The 21,888-nt window shown below is 41.5% G+C and overlaps 1 protein-coding gene and 2 pseudogenes across 2 annotated transcripts; 1 reads left to right on the top strand and 2 right to left on the bottom strand.

The window, feature by feature from the left end:
* Window positions 1–435: 435 nt before the first annotated feature.
* smurf1 (SMAD specific E3 ubiquitin protein ligase 1) lies at window positions 436–16,254 on the bottom strand. 2 transcript variants are annotated; one of them, XM_085453724.1, is made up of 18 exons: window positions 15,975–16,254; window positions 9,466–9,504; window positions 8,842–8,950; window positions 7,061–7,194; window positions 6,883–6,948; window positions 6,673–6,748; window positions 6,227–6,438; window positions 6,050–6,134; window positions 4,710–4,856; window positions 4,283–4,517; window positions 4,056–4,159; window positions 3,611–3,725; window positions 3,351–3,529; window positions 3,090–3,227; window positions 2,855–2,975; window positions 2,478–2,679; window positions 2,110–2,194; window positions 436–2,024 (listed from the first exon to the last, which is right to left on the bottom strand). In XM_085453724.1, the coding sequence occupies exons 1-18, from the start codon at window positions 16,027–16,029 to the stop codon at window positions 1,925–1,927; spliced, it is 2,202 nt and encodes a 733-aa protein (XP_085309850.1). In that variant the 5' UTR covers window positions 16,030–16,254; the 3' UTR covers window positions 436–1,924. The 2 variants fall into 2 exon arrangements, with proteins under 2 accessions (XP_085309850.1, XP_085309851.1); XM_085453725.1 differs by having other exon boundaries at window positions 2,110–2,185.
* On the top strand, window positions 16,128–18,900 carry LOC146711041 (RNA-binding protein 48-like; annotated as a pseudogene).
* A 1-nt stretch (window position 18,901) lies between these two features.
* On the bottom strand, window positions 18,902–19,767 carry LOC146711040 (calaxin-like; annotated as a pseudogene).
* Window positions 19,768–21,888: the final 2,121 nt, after the last annotated feature.

Raw genomic sequence — 21,888 nt, 5'->3', positions numbered from 1 at the left:
GTTATGGAATACCATGGGAACAGGCCTCACCAGACTGTGAAACTGTTTGTCAGTCAATTGCCCAATTACTTCAGAGCCTCTGTAAATGGGGGCACTGTGCATAAAAATGGCCCGAATTCCTAAACAGTTGTTAAACCCATTGAATTCAAACTGAAAGTGTGCACTTCAATCACAGTTCCTTTAAAACCCACTGTGGTAGTGTACAGAGGCAAAAATGTCCAAATACTTAAACTTTACTGCAAATATTAATCATTTTGAATCGATTTTTGTGATTCATGCAAAGTCCAAGAGCAAAGCAGGTCTCTTTTGCTTACATGCTCTCATTAATGTTAATGTTTGAAGTGATGGAAACCTGCTTAAGAATACATATAATAAATGTGTTTGGTTTAATTAGACCCATAAGAGTCGACATAGAGACACAAGACACAAGCAATGTATTTTCAATGTAATTTCTTTTAATATAATCTTATTTACAACGCAATTTTCATAAATGTTTAGTACATAGTAAGTTACAATACTTCTGCATCCATTACACAGTGAACTCATACCCTTGATAATACAGACTGAAATGGTCCTGCTTATTAACAGTCTTCAATTTAAAACAGAACTTTCTATGTTGCTTGCTCAACTTCTAAGCTTCTGATTTCGTTCAATTTGGAGCATTAATGACTGCTAAGAAACTCATTCATGGTCTTGACGATGACTTCTTGCCAACATTCAGGCTATGGAGAGAAAAAGGGGCGGGGATCAGGGCCACAAAAAAAAAAAAAGCAGGTAAAATGAGGGCTAAAACTTGTATAAAAGGCTTAGGAGATGTAACTATACAGAATTCCAGAAACACGTTCTTTCAATCCTCGGTTTAAAAAAAACAAAAAACAAATCCAGATGACCTCTCCATAACATCAGTAGAGTTAGAATTTTTTTAAATTAAGGCTTGGGAAAGCCACTTTGATTTCATTTTTAACAGATGTAACAGGGCATTTAAAACACCAAAAACACTAGCAGGTTTCATACAATGACAAGGAGTATTTCTCTGCAGTAATACGAATGTTAAAAAAATGTAACAAAATTCAATAGAACCCACTTTGTGGGTTACTTGCATGTGAATTGACCCTTCAACTATGGGGGAGGGGGTGATGAGGACATTAGTGTGGGCTCCACGCAGAGCATATAGCAGCTTGGTCAGTAATCACTTAGTAATAAATAATAAAATAGAGTGGATCAGAGTGGTCGCAGATACAAACAAAGGAATTAAGATTAAAAAAAAAAAAAAGAGAAAAAGAGGAGCAGGCTCATTTGATCATTTTTACAGCGTAACCGAGTGTCATGCCTGACACAAACGCAAAAACACGCAGACACATAGATCTGCACTCTCTCACATGCACACACACCCAGACAAACACGTGTACATACATGCGCTCATTCTGAGACACGACAGTGGTTAAACACGAAGCATGAATACTAGTCAATCAATCGACTCGTCAGGCAGAAAGACAAACAGGCTCTGTCTTTTTTTCTTTTTTTTGTTTTGTCATCTTCTTCACAAATCTGATTTCTATGTTCCCGGCTTCGTATCCGATTGGCTGAATCCGTCCCGAGACTTCGCTGCGGTGGTTAAACATTCTGAAGGATGACATCATAGCTTGTTAAAACAGAAGGATAAAAATGCTTCTTCAAAACATTTGAAAAAATTTTTAGTCCTTTTTTTTTTTTTTTAAATGTTCTCCTCCCGCTGTGCTTCCTCCTTTAACCTCCAACAGGTTCGGGAGGTGAAGGTGTCGCCGGAGAGTGAGTGTGTTCTTGTGATGCTTGGCTGCTCTGTATACTTTGTGTATACTTGATATTCGGTTTGTGTGTGTGTGCATATATGTAAAATGTCACATAGTCTGTGTGCACGTGCAAGGGCCAAGTGTGCGCAGATTCATCACTCCACAGCAAAGCCGCAGGTCTCCTCCACAGCAGTCAGCAGTTTCTCGTAAAGCTTCTCGTAAGACTCATAGGGAGGGATGTCTATCCTGTTGAAACTGGAGGCAGAAAAGAGTGAATTACTTCACTAACAAAAAAATAATTGACACAAATATAGACACACTAAGAGAAATCGGTTCTTACCACGTGTGAGCCTTGGGCAAGTTTTCTGTGTTAGCATCTATCAAATGGATGGTGAAGAGTCTTGGTCCTGCAGAACCTGTAGAGCCTTACACACATACATTCTAGTTATCACTGCTCTGGTACACAGAAAAGACTTTAAATAGAAAAAGCTCTCAACACTCTTTAATGGGTTTCAGATTGAAACGTGCATCTAACCATTCTCACATGAAGCTAATATCGTTCTAATTTGGGTTAAAAAGTTTGCATTTAAAGGCCTTGTATATGAGTTATGTGTTGAAAAAGTGAACTAAATGTTACCATCAAAGGAATAGCAGAAGCAAAGTGTAACCAAAAGGTGTATGTTGTGTTTGTACCAGTGCATGACCCACCCTGCAGCGCTTTGAATCCCTGTAGGGGGACCCTGGTGGAGCCTGTGACAAACTGCAGGAGGCGTCCTCTCCTCTCCTCACTGAAAGCCTCCACTGCTTGCCAGAACCACCGCACCACATTGCTTTCACTTGTGCAGTGTTTCAGACGGGTGTTAGTCTTCCAGTCTGCAAGGTCTATTTTTCCTAGTCCACCAATGATCAACTGAAGAGATTTAGAGACGGGGTGGTGGGTAGGGGTTTGAGATGGATATAATGAATTAGATAACAGATTAGAAGAAGAAATTTAATCAAAACTACCAATCCAACATGCAGATATGGTAAAAGTCATATAAATATTTAATAAGTACTAATATATTGTTGACGTATCAAACGCGTACCTCAAGTTCTTTATGGTCGAAGGGTTTGAGGAGGTGCTGTGGGATGAGCTCACTGAACCCCTTCTGCAGAGCCAGAAACTGGGCTTCAATTCCACGCATAAACCTCCAGTTCACATAAAGTCTGAAATGAATAAAATAAAATAAAAAATAAGTAAACGTCTGGCAGACGTTTGCAAGTAATGTTTACACTCTGTATCCGACACAGAGTTTAGAGTACTACTGTGGAGTTATTTACCTTACATATTCTTTCTTGTTCTCCTCAGTGACGGGGACATTACGACCATTAGGCTTGAGTTCATGTTGTGAGAACTTCCCAAAGGCATTGTGCTCTACACAGAACGTGTGATCAAGTACTGAAGTGATGTCATTCTCCCTGCACACAACACATCAAAGTAAAAGCTGAAACGGAAACTATGTAGACAAGCACGCAGGACACAAACTAAGCAGTCTGCCTGCGCCAGGCTGAGAGGATTCATTTATTGGTGCTTTTGCTCACAATATCCAGACGAGGCTCTTGTGCAACTCGGGGTCGGTGGTCTCCAGGTCGTTGAGTTGGATGGGTTTGCCCAGCAGCTGTTTGTAAAAGGGCAACGTGAAGCTCCCGTTGATGTAGTGACCGTGAAAAACTGCCAGGCCCATCACACGACCCACAAAGTGGAAATATGACAGGTGGTCCTTAAAAGAAAGACAGTGTGAGACACAGAGTCGGGACTTATTAGCATTGTTCGTTATGTGGGTTTACTTGTGTGTACTCACAGGATTGATGGAGGAGTCTGGGTTGATCTGTAGTGTGTAGATATTGTCTGTGGAGTACTGGAACAGGCCGTAATAGGGGTTTAACATCTCGTGACACAGCAGGTACAACCACTCCCTGCAGACAGACACCACAATGATCACAAAGATGAAGTAGCACCAAGACTTTAGTGAAAACAATCAAATACAAGATCCTGTCTTTGTATCCAGTCTTTTGTACAAGCAGTTGATGTAGCACTTTTTCAAAACATGGGGTAAATTTATAAATTATATAGTAATTAAGTTCACAGCTGTATGTCAGACTACCCCTTACTACCTGTAAATTCTCGGTGGGAAACACTGCAGTAACATTTAACATTTAAGCGCAGGCATTAAAAGAGCTGTCACCGTGTACTTAGCACTGGGTACTTGGACGATAGGATGATAAAAGCACCGTGCAGCAAATTACCTGGCCACTCCACCATAATCGAGTCCTTCCTCTCCCCTGAACTTCACCATTAGCCGTTTCTTCAAGTCTTTGGGCCTCATCTTCATTATCTGCCGGTATGACTCCTGTATAACGCACACAGCTTTAATTACAGGCTATCAGGTTTAGATCAGTTTTCTTTTGTTAATCGGTTATTTAATATTCACAGCCAGTGCTTCTGTGTTTCCTCCGCTTCCACCTGCACTCACCTCAAAGATCTCCTCTCGGGACACCTCTATACGACAGTGTCCCGCTTGAGGCTGCTGCAGCGACAGCTCGTGGCGGAGCAGCTTTAATTTGTGCACCAAATCTCTTTCGTATCGCGCTGCCACATCTCCATCCCCTCCTCCTCCGCCGCCGCCACTTACTCCTCCACCGCCCCCCTCCTCACCCCCCACATCCATCTGGGGGGCCTGGGAAGATTCCTTCACTTGTGATTGCTGACTGGAGGTGGGAAGAAGTAGAGGAGGAGAACAGAAGGGAAATATAAGGTTGTGGAAGAACGATACGCACAGGATTACACACAGCCCCATTCAGCATAAGCAGTGAAATCTACCATAAGCTCATGTTTCTGTATATCACACCAGTCAGCAGCGTTAGTAGGTCGGTGGCAGATTAGATTGGTCCATGCTTTACCTGATAATGTTGTGTAGGCGCGGGTCTGTGAACTGTGTGGTTCGGTTGTTGTGGTCCACAAAGTAGATCCGGCCAGACACGGTGCTTCGGACCTCCCAGCCTACAGGTAAAGGCCCGAGTTCCTCACAGCTCACGCTGGCCAAATCCCTGCACCAGTAACAGATAAACACAGTGAGACAGAGCACCACATTTCCACCTGTTCTGAACATGCATACTAAGTAGTATAATCCTCATACTGAACTAAACTTGGACCCCAAAGGCCCATGAAAAGCTACTAAGAGTTATTTTATTTATCTGCTGCTGAATAAGAGCATAAAAAAGACAGCGGGCATGCTCTAAAGACACATGGAGCAAAGTGTTTATGCACTTCTTTTAGATATCGCTGCTCATTACAGGGTCGAACTGTGTATTTAGTGTCGGGTCACAAATTTGAAGAAACTGTTAAACCTCTTTGGGCTACAAACTTTGAGAACCTTATTAAAACCAAAACATTTGTTGAAGAAATGCTTGTACATGTTTACTGTGATCAGTACCTCACCATAACAGATTTTGAAATTTTCCTCAGTGTGAAACAAAACACTTGAATTTCATCATTTTTTTGGCCCTCTTTACGTAACCCTTGAATCATAAACTTTAAAACACAGTCATTTGGACATGTTTATGATTAAGGTCAGCATATAGGGTCAGAAGTAATGGGCTGTTATGACAGATTTATAGTTAGCAGTAATTAATATTGCTGACATTTTTATGACCGGGGGCAGTTCGTACTGTCAAAACCATCCATAAATCTTACTAATTAAGAATTGTAAGTGGTGTAAAACTGTCACAGTCACCCATTAGCACAAATCATGAGATCATAAAACAAGATGTATCTACACAAAGTATAACTTGTAGATAAAGTATGATATAAGATGTAGATAAGGCCTAAAATGTTAGCCTGAGTGTATAAGTCAAATGCTTAAAACATTAATTTTAGTGTATTGACAAGTCAACCATATCACTCTAGTTTAGAATAGGTACAATATTAGAGTTATAATCCCAACTATCCGATGGTCCTCTATGAGCATGCACTCAGCAAAAGTAGGAAGGAAGAACTCCCTCTCAACATGCAAAGAAAAGTTTAAATTACATGTAAACCTACATGTGAATGCACTCACTTACAGAAACAGACTTTTCTTGTAAAGCCTTTAGAAAAATTTTATACAATCCTGAGTATAACCCTGAGAGTAGAGTACTTTAAGGGTGTGTTAAGTCTGCAGATGCAGTGGCTAAGTCTCTTTGTAGGCTTTCACCTCTTTTCCAGTTATGCTTGGACTAAATGAAGTGCAGCATAGTCATACCGTGGTATCCGGGGGTCATGCCAGGTGCTGACGCCTGTCTGTGTGTGGAGGAAGTACACCTGGCCCTGCACTGTTGTTCGCTGCTCTGTTTTAACAAGAAAAGAAAGCCATTAAATGGACTATGTGAGGTTTAGGTTAAACAAATATCTATAGCCACAACAGGAGTTCATCACTGACCGTATCCCTCTGGCAGGTCAGGCGGTTGGTGTCCATGCGGTCTGTTCTGAGGGGTGTGGCCATGACCTCTGGAGTCCTGCCCTCTGATTCGCTGGGTCTGAAGACGGCTCTCCTGACTGGGAGAGTCGAGCCGACAGTTCCCGCCTCCCGCGGCACCGGTGGAGTCGGAGTAGGGCAGCGGTTCTTCACTGAAACACCCCTCAAACACAGGCCTACACACAAACGCACAAAGAAAAACACACTGGAATCACATGACGGGTCAACTGCTTTTTATTTCAAACTCAGCGCAACAAAGACAGCAGGAGGGACAAATACTTAACAAATAGAACTAAAATAATCCTCTGACCTAAAACAGGTTGTTGTGTAACATCACATGAGATCCAAACAGTCTTGTATTTAAAAGTTAGGGTGTGATATTAGCAGGGTTAACATCTGGTGACACTCACCCATCATTTTCTAACAGTCCTCTACAGTCCACAACAGGGCCTCCGCTGCCAATGCGGTCTCGTGTTTGCAGGCTCACTGTAAACAAGGAGGACGGACAGGTCAGAGAGTTAACGCCGTGTTAGAGGGGGGAGTGCAGAAAATGCACACAGTGAAAGAAAAGCAACAATATGACTAATCTGTACATACGCTCCATCGCTGTCCAGCCTTACCTACAATCTGCCCCCGCACTGCATCACTGTCAGAGGGGTTCAGCTTACATAGATCTAGACGCTGGTCTGAAACAGGAAGCAAATACATTTTTATTTTCTTGACAGAGCAGCACTAAATAAATGGTGTGAAAATGTGTGTATTTAAAATCAGAGCAGTAGATAAAGATGACGGCCTTACATCCTGTGTCTTTTAGCCTGCTGATGGCATTAGAAAGCAGTCGTATGCAGCCCAGAAAACCTGCCCCCTGTCGTTTATGGATCTTCTTGTGGTTCCATATACTGATGGTGATGGAGTCTGTTTTACCAATGTAGCTAAAAAAACAAAACAAGTGACAAGTGCAACAGGTCTCTTTAATCCAGCTTTTTATAAAGGCGAGCCATTTTAAAGGTCAAAGATCTGAATGAATGAAACAATCAACATCTGTAGATCTTCTGCATCTTTAATGAGTTGTTACATTTACATATAACTGAAAATCAATTAAAATGACAAAGAATAGATGAGTTGCTGCCAAAAGTGGAGGAGTTTAAGTGTCTTCAGGTCTTCACAAGTTCAATTCAATTTTATTTATACAGCTCCAAATCACTAGAACAGTTGCCTCAAGGTGCTTTAAATTGCAAGGTAGACCCTATGATATTATGATATTACATACAGAGAAAAACCCAACAATCACATGACCCCCTATGAGCAAGCACTTTGGCAACAGTGGGAAGCAAAAACTCCCTTTTAACAGGAAGAGACCTGCAGCAGAACCAGGCTCAGGGAGGGACGGCCATCTGCTGCAACCGGTTGAGGTGAGAGAAGGAAGACGGGATAAAGGATATGCTGTGGAAGAGAGCCAGAGCTGTGAGACTGACGCGGGGATTGGGGGCAGATGCTGTACTGATCTGTGGTGATGAAGAGAGCTGAGCTTAAAACTGAACCTGTTGATTAACTGGTTGACCTATGCTCCTACCTTCACCTATGGTCATGAGCTCTTGGTAGTGACCGAAGGAATGAGGTGGCGGACACCAGTAGCAGAAATTAGTTTCCTTCGAAGGGTGGCTAGCCTCTCACTTAAACAGATTTCATACTTTCTGTGTCTGTGAGTTTGCTAGGATCTGTTTGGGTCCCAGTGACGTCAAACTCATCATCAGACAGTCAGTGTGAGGATCAGCTCAGGCATCCACGTACCTGCCTGTTTTTTGTAACCGCACAGATTCACCTGCAGAGAATTTACATTACAATCCACCAATGACGCATCCCATCAAGGCAGCGTACTTCAAAGAAGTATAACAGGAATGAATATTTGGCTGTAGGGTCTCCAGCAGTCCGTGTCCCCAACAGAGCATAATGCAGGCTTTAGAGACAGGGTGAGGAGTTGAGTCGTTTGAGAGGGATTCAGAATAGCGCCACTGCTACTCCACATCGAAAGAAATGGTTCGGGCATCTGAAAAGGATGCCTCCTGGACACCAGGCCTCAGGTTAGACCCAGAACCTGCTGGGTCCAACCTGCTGGCTTGGGAATAACTCAGTGTCGCCTGGTGGTGACTGGGAAGAGGTGGCTGGGGCAAGGGGAGCCTGGGTCTCTCTGTTTGAGTCCCCAGTATACCTGGTGCGTTTATTGCTTTGTGTGCTGCCGGTAATGTCTTTAAAAGTCACTTCTACTCATGCCCTGTGATAAGGCACAGGCAGCCGCTAATGTCTTTTCATGAATGATAGGTGTCGCCACTCAGACAACACCAGCACATCTGTGCTGATATAAGACAAGAAGTCAAAAACTGTTGTTTTATTTTATTCTGTTTAAAACGCACGACAGAGGACTGCTGCCTCCGTGACCTGAACACAGACAAGTGGTAGAAAATGGATGGATGGCTATGTTAAACTAATTATAATTCATTTTAAATATCTATACCTAAGCAGAAATTACTTTACTGCAAACGTATAGTAGATTTGTTTTTAGAGCTGTGGACGAGACTCACAGGTCATAGTGCTGATTCCATTTGGGGTCCAGTGTGCTCTTTACTGTATCTGTAGAGTGGCATTGACCTGATCCGTCCACCACGACTTTGGCAAAAGGATCTGGCAGACCTGCACACAAAAACTTGTAATTAAAAATCTGTTGCCCATAAAGTCTCTCAAAATCCAAAGTGGCTTAGGTGCTTCTCATAAACATGATCTCCATGTTAAAACATTTAACATAAATGGAGTTGTTGTATTTGTATCTAGACTCATACTGGCCTGCAGTTTAAAAACAAACAGGAAATTCAGTTTGTTTGCCATTCTTATTAACAGTACTTGAGATTCACCATCTAATCTGACAGGAAATGAAGACTCTAATCCAGGCAGCCTTTAACAAATTCTGACCAAGAACAAAACTGGGCACACTCGGAGAAGCTTTGCAGCCTTAAACAAACCCCTGATTGTGGGGTGACAGTCAGGGTCATTGTTGTATTCCAGCGCTACCACAGGTCAACAGTTATCCCTCAGAACAGCAAATGAGCAACATCAATGGCACTCTGTTTTCACAGTCGCTCCTATGTCACACGGGCTCTTTATAATGCCAGAAATATGCATGTGAAAAAGATCACAATCAGAGTACTTACGAAAGAAGTCTTTCTTTGCGAGGTTCTTGGCACATAATACTGCAAGAGAAAGGAGAAAAAAATTACACAAATATATGTAATATCACAGCACGTAGGCTGACACAGAGGACGCATCTGAGGGGAAAGAATGTGGGTCAGGATAAATGTATGAATGCCAGAGGACGGTCATGAAAGTGGATATGACACGGACAGAGAAGTACAGGCTAGTGTCAGGCAAAAGGCACAAAGACAGACACACGCTGAAAGACCACCCACGGATAAAGCAGGAGACCACTTTCTATACCCACACCATCTTTGTAGAGTCAGAGAGCAGAGCTCAATCTGACCAAGACTCTGAGAATTTGTAAGTGTGTGCAAACTGTTGTTTATCATGTACGTGGGTGTACACAAAGTCTGGTTATTTGTTTCCCCAGACAGCTGGCATATGACACCCTAGGCTAGCTCTCCTCTAACACTGAAAACACAAGAGAGCAACAACTTTACAGCTATTTCTTTCTTCTTCTTCTTTTTTTTTTTTAGAAATACACTCAAGTGTTTGTTTCAGGGCAGAACAAAAACAAGCTGCATGTTGGTTTTCACAGCTGATGCAATGCAATTCAAAAGGTAAGCTGTAATCAACACGGATAATGTTTGCACTTCAAGTCCACTGGGCCTTTGTCAAATTTATATGCAGTGTTTTTATTTGGGCTGGTAAGTAAAGTGTAGGGTGTATACCTGTGAGCTCTGCTTTGTAAAGAAACAGTAAGGTTTTTGTTCTGACTGCATGTGAGCTTTGTGTTTGCTGTTTGACACACTTATCTGTAAAGATCAGCTGATCACTGTGCATTAAAAAGGACCTTCAAAGTTCCGCTTTTTTTAGTTAACTGTCCTGATGTTTCATCTCTTATTTCAGCGTGTCATAACAGTCAGTATGCTTAAGATTAGATTATCATCTTCTTCCGGTGCGCTAACATTTCTAAAGGTTAAAAAAAGAAGAATGTATTGGGCTAGCTTCATTTAGTCACCATCAGCGTCCAGAAGACACTGTAGTATTTCTGGCTTCTCTTCCCGTCACAGACGACGGCAGACCTAAACTTAGTTTTAGTCATTTTTAACTTTAGCTTTTAGGAAAAGAAGAATCCACACACTCCATGTCATGACTACGTGGGCAACAGCACAAATGCACAAACAGCACTTTCTGCCATAATTAGTAATCGTTTGCTTTGGAAGGCACTGAAGAGTGGAAATCACTAAAGCTGCACTAACTAACAGCTACAACTAACAACTAACAGCTTGAGTGAAAGTGACTACGTGCAGGCAAACACAGCTGTCCCAATGCCTCTAGCCTCTGCTGTCAATGCAGAAAAAAACCACAGTTAAGCCACTGTACTGGGTTATTGACAACATATAGGTTATGTGTGGATAAAGTATGATTTCCGTTGGTGTCGTGTTGCACATTTACTCCTGTGTTACTGCAGAATGTCAGTGTGAGTCTAGTGATTCACAGTCACACTGATATTTTAAGGAAGTAAATGCAAAATCTAACATGAACAGCACATTTCTTGAGCTGGACTGCAATGTCAGCAATTTATTTATTTTTTGATTATTCTTTAAATATTAAAAATACACACCACTATGGACCAACATAAAGGTCGCCAGAAAGTATTTATGAGTTCTTGTGCTAGTTTCAGCTCAAACTGTTTGACATGACACGTAATTAAGATAAACGGCTCTGTGGCCAAAAACAAGACAGCCTGACAGAACCTTAGAAAAATAATGTGGCTTCATCTCTCTGTTGTTCATTTTCATATTAAAATGAATTGGGGTGGGGTGGGGGGGTCAAAATCAGATCTGAGTTAGAATGTGTAACCCAATCAATCACCTGCATGGAGCTTGGCAGGGGAGCAATGGGTGCATGAAGTGGGTAGGAGAGTCATCCCACACATCTGAGGGGTTTTGTGGCCTTCATTACACATCTACCGAAACTTTAAATTACCTTTCATGGCAAGTTGAAATAAGCTGACTCTGCACTTAGTCTACTTTGATGATCCCTTAATTATTTGCCCTTCTTTTTTTACCCAAATGACCAAATATTTGCGTTCCTCAACATGTAGATTTGGTGCTTTTCTTGTTTTGTGTCCATTAATAGATTTAATCTTTGAGCTTCACGCTGCTGACCTGATAAAGCAATATTTTCATTTATTACCCCAGGCACTGGACTAGATCAGTGTAATTAATTCTTTAGAAGCTGATTTTAAAAAAAGTATTCTGCATATTAATAAAGATAATCTCAAAAGTCCTCCATCCAATCTACACTAACTGAACAATGCTGGTGAGACACTGGGAACATTTCAGAGTTAAGTACTGCTGGTACCGTCAGGGGAAAACAACCTTAGATCTTAACTGATCTGCCACACACCTAAACTGCCTTTTGATTCGGTTTGGCCCAGACGGCTATCTAGGAAGTTAGTCAGGCAGTCAGTGGTTTAGGATGTGGTGACCAGAGTGGCACGTACGTGTCTGGTGTTGCCTAGTCCATTTCCTGTGATTAACCAATGGAGAATGGCTTCAGGATATCCTTCCCTGTTCCCTGTCAACCTCTTCCAATCCTTTCCTCCTGACTCACACATTCCACACTGAGACTTCATCTTTTCTACAGACGTAATGAAAGAAACGCAGTGTGTGAGGAAAGGGAGGGAATCGAGTTTCTAAAGTCTGCCACCTATTTCAGACTGGAAGTAAAGGAAGCCTCTGTCGCTGTCCCTGCTGTGCTATTCACCAATTCTTCCCACAATGTGTTTTCTGACTTGCTCTTCTGTGGCCCTGAATGTGTGACAGGACCTTTCTCAGCATCTCAGGAAATTCCTCATTCTGCGAAGGTCATGGCTGGTAAAAAACACACAGAGCTTACAGCCTAACAGCTCAGCTGGTTCTCAGTTTCTTTCCCCACTGTCATTTCCCTTTCTTTTTATTTGCATTTACTGCCTTTCTGTTTAAAAAAAAAAGTATGAAAAAGCTAGACAGTCAGTAGGGTAGTGATGGCGGGGGTTCTATTCATCCAATCTTGATGGGACAAGCAGAAACAGTTTGAGAGAGGTGAAGAAAAAGTGAGCCTCTTTTGCACCAGTCAGTCAGCTACATAAGGAATTTAAAAATCACATCAACCATCTCCTACAGACGTTAGCAAACTTGCTCTACACCTCTTTGACACCAGATATTCTTTGGATAATGACCAGAAATGCACAACTGCAGCGCCTAATTAAAGCTTCCTAAATCACCATTAATGGCCGAGTGCTCCGGTAACGAAGCCAAGGTAGTGCAATCTCTTTGCACTTTGATCACAGCTCGAGTCAAAAAACATGATGAATGCTGACAAACTTCGAGCGGTCTAGACTTTCTTGTCTCAGCAAGCGCCCGCAGCCTTACAAGCAGAACAACTCGTGAGCTTATGATGATGTCATTTCCTGTATGACCTTCTTCTTTCGGCAACAAAAACAAAGCAGTGGTTGGTGGACATGTGAGCAAATATCACACCTGCTTAATAACAAGTAGCCTGCAGTACACAGACGCAGGACAACAGAAGGGCTTGCACAAACACCCAGACAATGGTTCTGTAATGAAGAATAAGTGGACGCTGAGGCTCTTTAACCTCTTCATCCATGTTTCTACATCCTGTTTTGCATGCTTTTCTGTAAATGTGTTTCTGCACATACTGCAAGCTTAGTAAGTGAAGGGATTAGAAATGCTTATGCTGCTTCCTAAGTAAGCATGAATCGGACTCCCCCCTTCTCTCCTCTGTTGTATCCATCACACAAACACTCATTTTTATTTCACTGCTTTTTTTCTCCTTTTCTTTGATTGTTCCTCATTCCCTCGCACTTTTGTCCTCCTCTTTTCAGCTCCTTCACCCCTTCCCTCTCAAGTAACCTCTTGTCCTGATGCTGCCCGGTATTGCAGCTCAGGCAAGTTAAGCACTCAATCCGACTGACTGGCACCAAAACCTGAGCGGCACGTGTTGCGTCCACTAACTTTATCCTACTAAATGACTGATTCTTTAATTCCTTTCATGGCATTTTCCACAATAAAACACAAACAAAAACACCCTTTTCTCCACCATTTTTGACCTACTTATGTTCTGCATCTTGCCTTGACCATATTTTTGCATTCAAATGTTATGTTTCACAAGCTCAAAAACCAGAGATACACTACAGCTAGTTATTTTATTTATTTATTTTTTAAAATATTACTGCAGTTGCAAGTTTTTGGTATCAAAACTCACAAAATTAGCGTATGATCAAACATTTGGTGCTTTTTTTTCAAAATATTTAACACTGTGTATGACATAAATAATTTGGTTATACATTGGTTTCAATACAGAAGCTACTTCTGACTGTTCCCTTCTCACAAGCGGTGGATGCACTAGGTTGATTTGGTAGAGTTTTATGCCAGATGCCCAACCTAATGCAAACCCAGGGATTCGTGTGTCTCTGGCTGGAATTCAACCAGTATCCTTTTGCTTCCTAAACAAATGTCTATACCGCATTACACAAGTTTCAAAATAGTTTACATTTTTTCCCCCTGTTTTCATTAAGTATTTCACTTACTTAGGTCTTCCGTGTTATTCAAAGCAATACTTAAGCTTAAGAAAAAGATAACGAACACAGGAAGACACAACAATCACTTGTAAACACAACAAAGTCTCTCAGATCTGACCCAGTGTCAAACATGCTTATGTCCCTACTGCACACACACACGTGCACGCTTTCCAGATATACTGATGTTAAGGGGGGGAAACAACCAACTCTTTCTGGCAGACTGAACAGAGCTGGCCAGCCTGGCAGCATTGCACTCCCATTGGCTCATTGCACATTCCTTACCCAATTAGAATTCCACTCATACCTGTGGAGGCGGGGCACAGTCAGGGGCAATAATCTCTGGTTGCATACAAGTTTACACACACATACCTTCTCTGCTTGCTTTCATTTTAACTCACCTGATGAAACACTTTACGATAACATACTTCTTGTAGAGCTTATTTTACCAGAGTCGCTTACAGTAAACTTTATCATAAGAGGACACGATCTATTATAATCCCAGATGACTGCAGTGTTTTAACTGATTCTGATTAAAATGATTTGTTATCAGTTAATCTACCAATCTTAGTAGTATATAAAATACCCGCTTACAGTTGATACAATGACATAATCTATTTTGATCACAGATGTCACTCTTGAATGTCAAGAGTGACATCAGTCCTTTGTTATTATTTCAAACAAAAGGAGCGATGAACTGTTCTTTTGCAGATCTACGTGGCTAAGTGAGACTCAGTGATAACGTCAAGCGCAGATAACCTCAACCTGAAATGTATAAACAGTGGGATAAGTGACGAAGTGTGCTAGATCCGTTGGTCTGATTCCCGCCCTTCCTTCTTGAAATCCACTCTGAGAGGAAGAGTCAGTAAGTAAACAGCATGTGGGGTGCATTTTCAGACAGCACTTCACCACATCAGTGCTGACAGGCATTTGCTTTAAAAGACATCCATCACAATCATACCTTTGCAGTACACTGCTGCAATGTTCCATAAAAACCACACAAAGAAATATTTAGTCTGACGGAAAGCAAATTTTAGTGTGTGTCATTGCTCAGTTTTGACTTAGGGGGACAAGGCGTCTGCTCAGCGGCTCAGATGGGTCATTTCCATTTGAATAGAGGCCCTTGGATGCCCAGTGGGGTTACATTATCAACAGTAGGAACCTTTGTTCCAGCTGTGACTGTATGTGGAGCGGAGGAGGAAACTTCTATATGACCTACAGGAAACTGAAAAATAATTTTTTTTTATCTCAATTCGGTTGAATAAATGACCCCTGAAGAACAAACATGCTGCACTTCCTTCAGTGGGGACAAGTTCAACGAGTCCGACATTTGTGCAGCTACAGCTGACACAGCAGCGAAATGCCAATCGATACTCATTGGTAATCCGGACTAGGATGTCAAATCTAGCGGGAGATCAATTTTCATACAGGCTGCCGCTCCACATTTGCTCTCTCCCCAGCGTTACAGAGCTCGCCGCATTCGGCTGAAGCGGAGGTTTCGGCTGGTGGTCAGCACCCCCCAAAAAGGGTGTAGCTAGCAAGCGCTAGCGGTCAACATTAACCACAATGTTACTATTAGCTAGCAGGCTAAGAAGCCACTGTTAGTGGTTGATAAAGTTTCTGAGCGTGGCTTTCAAGCGTCGGCATTCACCACGACTAGCGGACTAGTCGCCTGTCTCAGCTGCAAAACGCACAGGACAGTGAACAGCTCCTCGGCTGTCCTCTCGGTAATTTACTTAGCATCTAAGCTAACAAGCTAGCACTCGGCTGGTGTTTGCCACACAAAAACCGGATGTTTGGGCGAACAGCAGACTCGAGAGGCTCAAAGACACTTCGCGTTGTCTCGTTGGGTTTGCTAAAATCAACACGTTACCGAGCAAACACTGAGTTCCGGTTTAAACGTGCACCGTAAGCTCTTTCTTTCGCTCTCGCTTTTACCTGTCAGTCGGATTTTGATGCTGGACCCGTTCCTCCGACTCCCAGGATTCGACATCACTCCGGGAAAAACGATCACACAAACTTCCCTGTCGAGCCAGCCAAAATCACAGTTTCACCAAGTAATGGAACTGCGAATAACTTCAGTTTCCACACATGCGGTTTGCTTTTGGTTTCCTCACGGATAAAAATGTATTATTTCACCGCAAAGTCTTGCGCTCCTTCGAAATCCGACAACACGGGAGAACATTTTCGGGCAGGCTCAAGCACGTACTGACGTATTGTTCTCAGTGTCTGTACAGTACGTGCTCGCTCCGGGAAGCGTGGGCGTGCCCGTGGTGATCAGATTCTTTCAAGTCTTTAGACATTCTGTTTTGGTTTTTATTTCAGTAATTAGGGCCCGGGCACTAAAAGTACGAAGACCCTACTGGAATTGCTCGTTTATTATTATTCAGACAAAACAAGTGGCTTTTTGAGGGCTTTAACATACTTAAAAACAGAGAAAAAATAAAGAAATGTTGCACACGTGTCAGGTCTGGTAAAAAGAAATTGGTATTTTAATAGTTTCGCATATGCGTGGTGCAAAATGGCTCTAGAGCGCCACCTATGCGTTGTTAAATAAAGTCCTATGACCACATAGTTTGAGCTACATGAATGAAATTTGGCACAGACGTGTAACATACCAAGACGAACAAAAAAGTAATTGGGCCCATCAACGCAAACCCAACAGGAAGTCCACCATTTTGAATTGAATGTGAGATTTTAGCACCGATTTTGCCATTTCTAGGCGTTGTACTTTTGCGAACTCCTAGGAATTTGATCAGATCAGCTTCATATTTGGTCTGTGTCAACTACACACCTGGGCCATTTAATTTACAACAGCATTCATTTTGTTAAAAAAAATACAAAAATAGAACAACACACAGAACGGGCCAACATTTAACTAAAAATTGTTCAACTCAACAAAACTCAATCATTTTGCTGAAATGATACTGCTAGGTGTTTTGTTAGCTAGGCTATCTCACCTTGTTCAGGGATATTAGCTTCAAGGGGCAGTGTAAAAAGCATTTTTTTGCGTTTTTAAAAGTGACAGTTATGGATTGAATTTGATTGCTAAACATAATTTTCCACATAGTTTTCTTTTTCGTGTTCAACACTTCAAGCAAGCTAACATCAAGTGTGTGACAAACTCATAGTCGATCGATGTGGTCTGTGTGTGCCAGGTCAGCAGTCAAATCAGTTAAGATATGAAGATGCCTCTGTTTAGAAATATATGACCAAAAGAGGGTATCTTAAGGTGTGAGACGCCCCCTGCTACAGGGGAACGTCACTTACATTGTTGTTAAAAAAGCATTTGCTCCCTTCCAGATTTTATGGACTCCAGTGAACCACAGTGAGATCCATTAACCACAATTGGAAAAGAACTTGTAACAGTCGTGAACCTTACCAGGAGTGGCTGGCCTACCAACATTCAGTGCATCGATGACTCATCCAGGAGGTCACAAAGAACCCAGAACAACATTAACGAACTGCAGTCCTCACTCGCCTCAGTCAGAGTTCATGATTAAACAATAAGAAAGAGACTGGACATAAATGGCATCCATGGAAGTGTTCCAATGAGAAAACCACTGGTGACTGCAAAGAACAAAACGCCTCGTCTCACATCCACCACAGCTCATCTTGATGATCCCCAAAACTTTGGGAAAACATTCAAAAGTTTCAGAAGGGTTAAACAGTCCAAAATGTCTCCGCAGAAATGTGCCACCACTGTAAAATGTACAATATGGACGATAAATATAGCCACTATTTACAGTTTTCACACAAACATTTTCGCACCAGTGTACCGCAGTGAAGTGTTGCATTATTTGCAGGTGTACACCATAAATCTAGAGAGTCGTTATCTGATGGTTCAAGGGGTCCCAGAAATTGGGGTTATAACTTGATTCAGCTGTTTGCCCTCTATGGAGCTGTAGATGAGTATAGGCCCCTGGATGAGTATCCTGCTGAGGAGTTCACAGAGGTCTACTTTGTAAAGTTCCAGAAACTGTTCGTTATGCATAACTGGCAAAGTCTGAAGAACCTTCGGAATAATTTGGTTTCAGTTCAGCAAAGCGACACATGGGTGAGAAAAGTTTCTATGGTGGTGTGCTGCACATGTGCTAAGTCCGTATAATTTTATACCTATAGGTTAGATTTTGCTTCACAAAATCCACCACTCCAATAAACAACAACTTAGTTCCACCTTAGTCCGAGCAAACCTAAGCTAAGATAATCACACACACACACACACACAACTAGTCACTTTACATCTTTTCATTGTTTCTTTGTACATTTCCACAATTTCCCTTTGGCACTTTTCTTTTAATTTGACTGGGATCTTTTTAAATGATGTTGATTTTTACACAGAAAGAGGACACGCAAGAGGAGCCTTCTTCATCAGAAAAAACTACCACGTCAGACGACAACAACCTCACACGCAAACAAACCTCTGGAAATGACAATACAAGGGAAACTTCAAACATCAGCTGCTATTTAGACTTTACTCTTCTGCTATTACCTCCCCAAGAACATCATTACTATGGACCTAAAAGTCAACATAGGGTTTTACTGACAGAGGATAAAATAGGGACTTTACACAATACCTGTGCTGACACAGCGAGAAGTGGATTCAAGGTGCAAATAGACCTTCTCAAATAGAGACAAGCAGCACATCAGACCACTGCAGTCAGATTTCTCCTTTGGACCACACACTTGGGAGAACCCTAAAGGCAAAATGGAAGAGGCTGAGGAGCCCTCCATTACTGTTTCTGGTCATAATGAGCCTTTGATTGGGCCAAAACGACCACATTGGCATCAAGATCATAGTCCTGTGGGAGGAAGCACCATTGGCAGAGCTGGTAAATTATTTACAGACCTGAGAATTTTTTAAATATTTTTATTTTTTGGAAAACCACGTGAAAACAGTTTTATCTGTGCAGCAAACAGCTCACCATCTTTTTCAGTATGATCTCCACCAGGTCTTTGATTCCTTCGTCAGGGTCCTCATTGGGCCGTCTGATGAGCCTCTCCTTCAGAAAATCGAGCATCTCCTCTCTAGAGATGGCATTGTCACCATTCAAGTCGTACATGCTGAAGCAATCTGAGCCATGCCAAACATAGGAATTTGTTTTAGGCAGATAAGCTACATGTGTTAAGGTGTGAGAGTGAGCCTAAGCAAAAAAAGTAAGATTGAGGAATTACATTTAATTTTTTCATCCAAGGTGCACCGAAGAAAAACAGGCAGTCCCCTCAATCCACTCTTCCATGCCGACAACGCTTTCTTTGTCTTTGTCAAATGTAGTGAAGACTGAATGACAGACAGTTACACTCACAACATGTCTTGGATTTAATTATAGATTTTAATTGTTTGTATTGAAGATATTGTTCATTCCCAACTCTGTTCTCCTGGACAAATGTACTGAAGGATATGATTTAATCATTTTGAAAGAGCTGGTGGAGGTGAGTGATTCCTTTGTGCTCCCATATTGGAAAGTGGACAGGGCTATTGTATAATAAGAATTCTGGGTTGTGCCAAATTGGAGAGTATTTACAGGGTGATAGTGATGATTTGGAGATTTAGTTTACTTGCCACCATTTTATCGACATTTTACTATAAATAAATATAAATAACTGTAAACTGAATACCTCTACCTGTGATCCTGTCATCAATCAGCCCAAAGATGCTGTGCAGTATACTTAGGAACCTCCCACTGTCCAGACTGTGCACTGCTCTTCGAGAGTTGTCAGACTCCACCATAAGCAGGTTAAAGTTAACATTTAAAATTGTGTTTTAAACATAAAAAGCTACAAATATTTTAGTGAATGTTGTAAAAAATGACTCGAAAAAACATGTTTTTGTAAGGTTTTGAGCTAAAAGTGGAAAAATGTTGCTGTTAATTCCAGCATGTTTCAGTTTACAAACGGCCCCCATAATGAAGAGCACTAAACTACCGCTATAACAAAGTTAGCCGAGTTTAGCCCAGAGATTTTCCGATTCAGATCGATTTTAGCTTGAATAAAGTGATATCGAATCATTAATCCTCAATTGATTTTTTATAGGTGTAAACCTCCAATGTGAGGAAGGCTTTCTTGTTATATGGTCGTTTTCATGGAATATTGCAAAATAGCTCCACAGCACCCCATACAAAATTTCAAAAGACCACCCCCTACTCTATGTTTCATCTATGTGTCTGAAATTTGGCAGGCTTATGTAAAATGCCAAGATGTTTTCAGGCCTCGTACTTTAACGAACTCCTCCTAGGGATTTAATCACATTCACGTGATCTTCAACGGGTGAAATCTAAAGACCTTGATGATGCTAAATTGCAAAGCTTTTCACGTTTTGTGAAACCATGTGGTCATGGCGACACGTCGACCTTCAATCACATGATCAGAAGAAGCATTTAACTGTTGTAACTAAAAGATACACTTGGCTTTCCCAAAACTTTCCCAAACTTAACAGGCAGAATGAGAGTCCAGCCCCGAACCGATTCATGTGCCATTTGTCAGTAATGGTTAGAGCAGTGCCTAGTGGGAAGAGGAAATGCAAAGTGGGTTATAATCATCATTGAACGAGATAAAATTTTAACTGGTGGTTCTACTCATGATATGCGTCAGTGGGACATCAGATTGGATGGTAATCTCCATCGCTGCCTGCTGGGCGTAGGTGTTGGGCTTAGCTTGATGCGCTGGGGTGCGAGGGCCCTCTCGTCACTGCTTGCAGCTTTAATTCTACTTATTTTTTTTTTTTTACATTTACTTCACGAAAAATGAATCAAATATAATAATACATAGATAGACATACATTAAAATCTATTTATAGAAGGTCATAGCAGTTACTTTTTAATATAGCGCTCTTTTACCTAATTTCTACTTTAACAATATCCCTACATAGAATCACTGCCAATAAAAAATGGTACGGTCTCACTTTTTATGGCTAACCTCATCAACCCAAACCTAGTTGTTTAGGTTTTTGTCAATAATTGCTCACTTTAAAAATAACTTTTAAAACTTAGTACCTAAATTAACCCTTCAACAACTCTGCTTTACGTTTCTTATTCAAAAATCAATGAATATCACTAATATAAAAAAAGCAAACAACAAACTTTTGTAACAGCTTTGCAGATGTTTGGCAGAGCTTCCATTTTAATTAAAACTCAGACAAATGCTGCGGAAAAATGGGTAATATATGATAATACATGCTGATAGGAATGGATGACGGTCTTCCTCTAAAGTTAGGCCTTGAATGCTGTTCACCCCAGCAATATTTAAATTGCATTATAATCCTTAGTTCCTATAATGTTTCACTCAGACCCACAAATGTTAATTTATGGTGTCAAAAGGAAAAGTTGGGGTTTCAACTGAGTCATGGGATTCATCTGCACAGGTACCAAAAATATAAAATACCTGAACTGTGAGAGACTTACACTTGTGCAGAATTATAACTTTGATGGGAATATGAGTGAGACGATAAAGTCATGGCAGATGTGACATAAAATTAAGTTCAATTGGATGCACCATTTGCATCATAGTAGCATAACAGGCTTTAGGAAATGTTTAGCAGGAACATGAAGCGTGCAGGCAGCTAAAACACAAAAAGACTGAAGGAAAGCCGGGTGACCTGAGATTATAGCTGCTTGGATTTGGCTCTTTAGCGGCGGCACAGTTAGCTGCAGTATTAGCAGTGGGAACAATGGTACCTCTCACCGGCCTGTTTACACACCACAGTAAATCCATATGAGCAGACAAATGTCTCGCACACGTCCCAGGGGCCAGACACAAACACACATGTTGCAGTTTCAACTCTTTCATATTCAGCCCATTGGCCACAAACCCTTAAAACAGAGAGAGATACAGGTGGAAGCAATAATTCATACAC

This window comes from Copadichromis virginalis, linkage group LG4, assembly GCF_057382275.1.
Source record: "Copadichromis virginalis isolate Kocher_CV1m ecotype Utaka linkage group LG4, C_Virginalis_male_GT1.1, whole genome shotgun sequence".
Taxonomy (NCBI): Eukaryota; Metazoa; Chordata; class Actinopteri; order Cichliformes; family Cichlidae; genus Copadichromis; species Copadichromis virginalis.
Note: the sequence above shows the minus strand (reverse complement) of the source record. Positions and strands in the feature narration are given on the sequence as shown.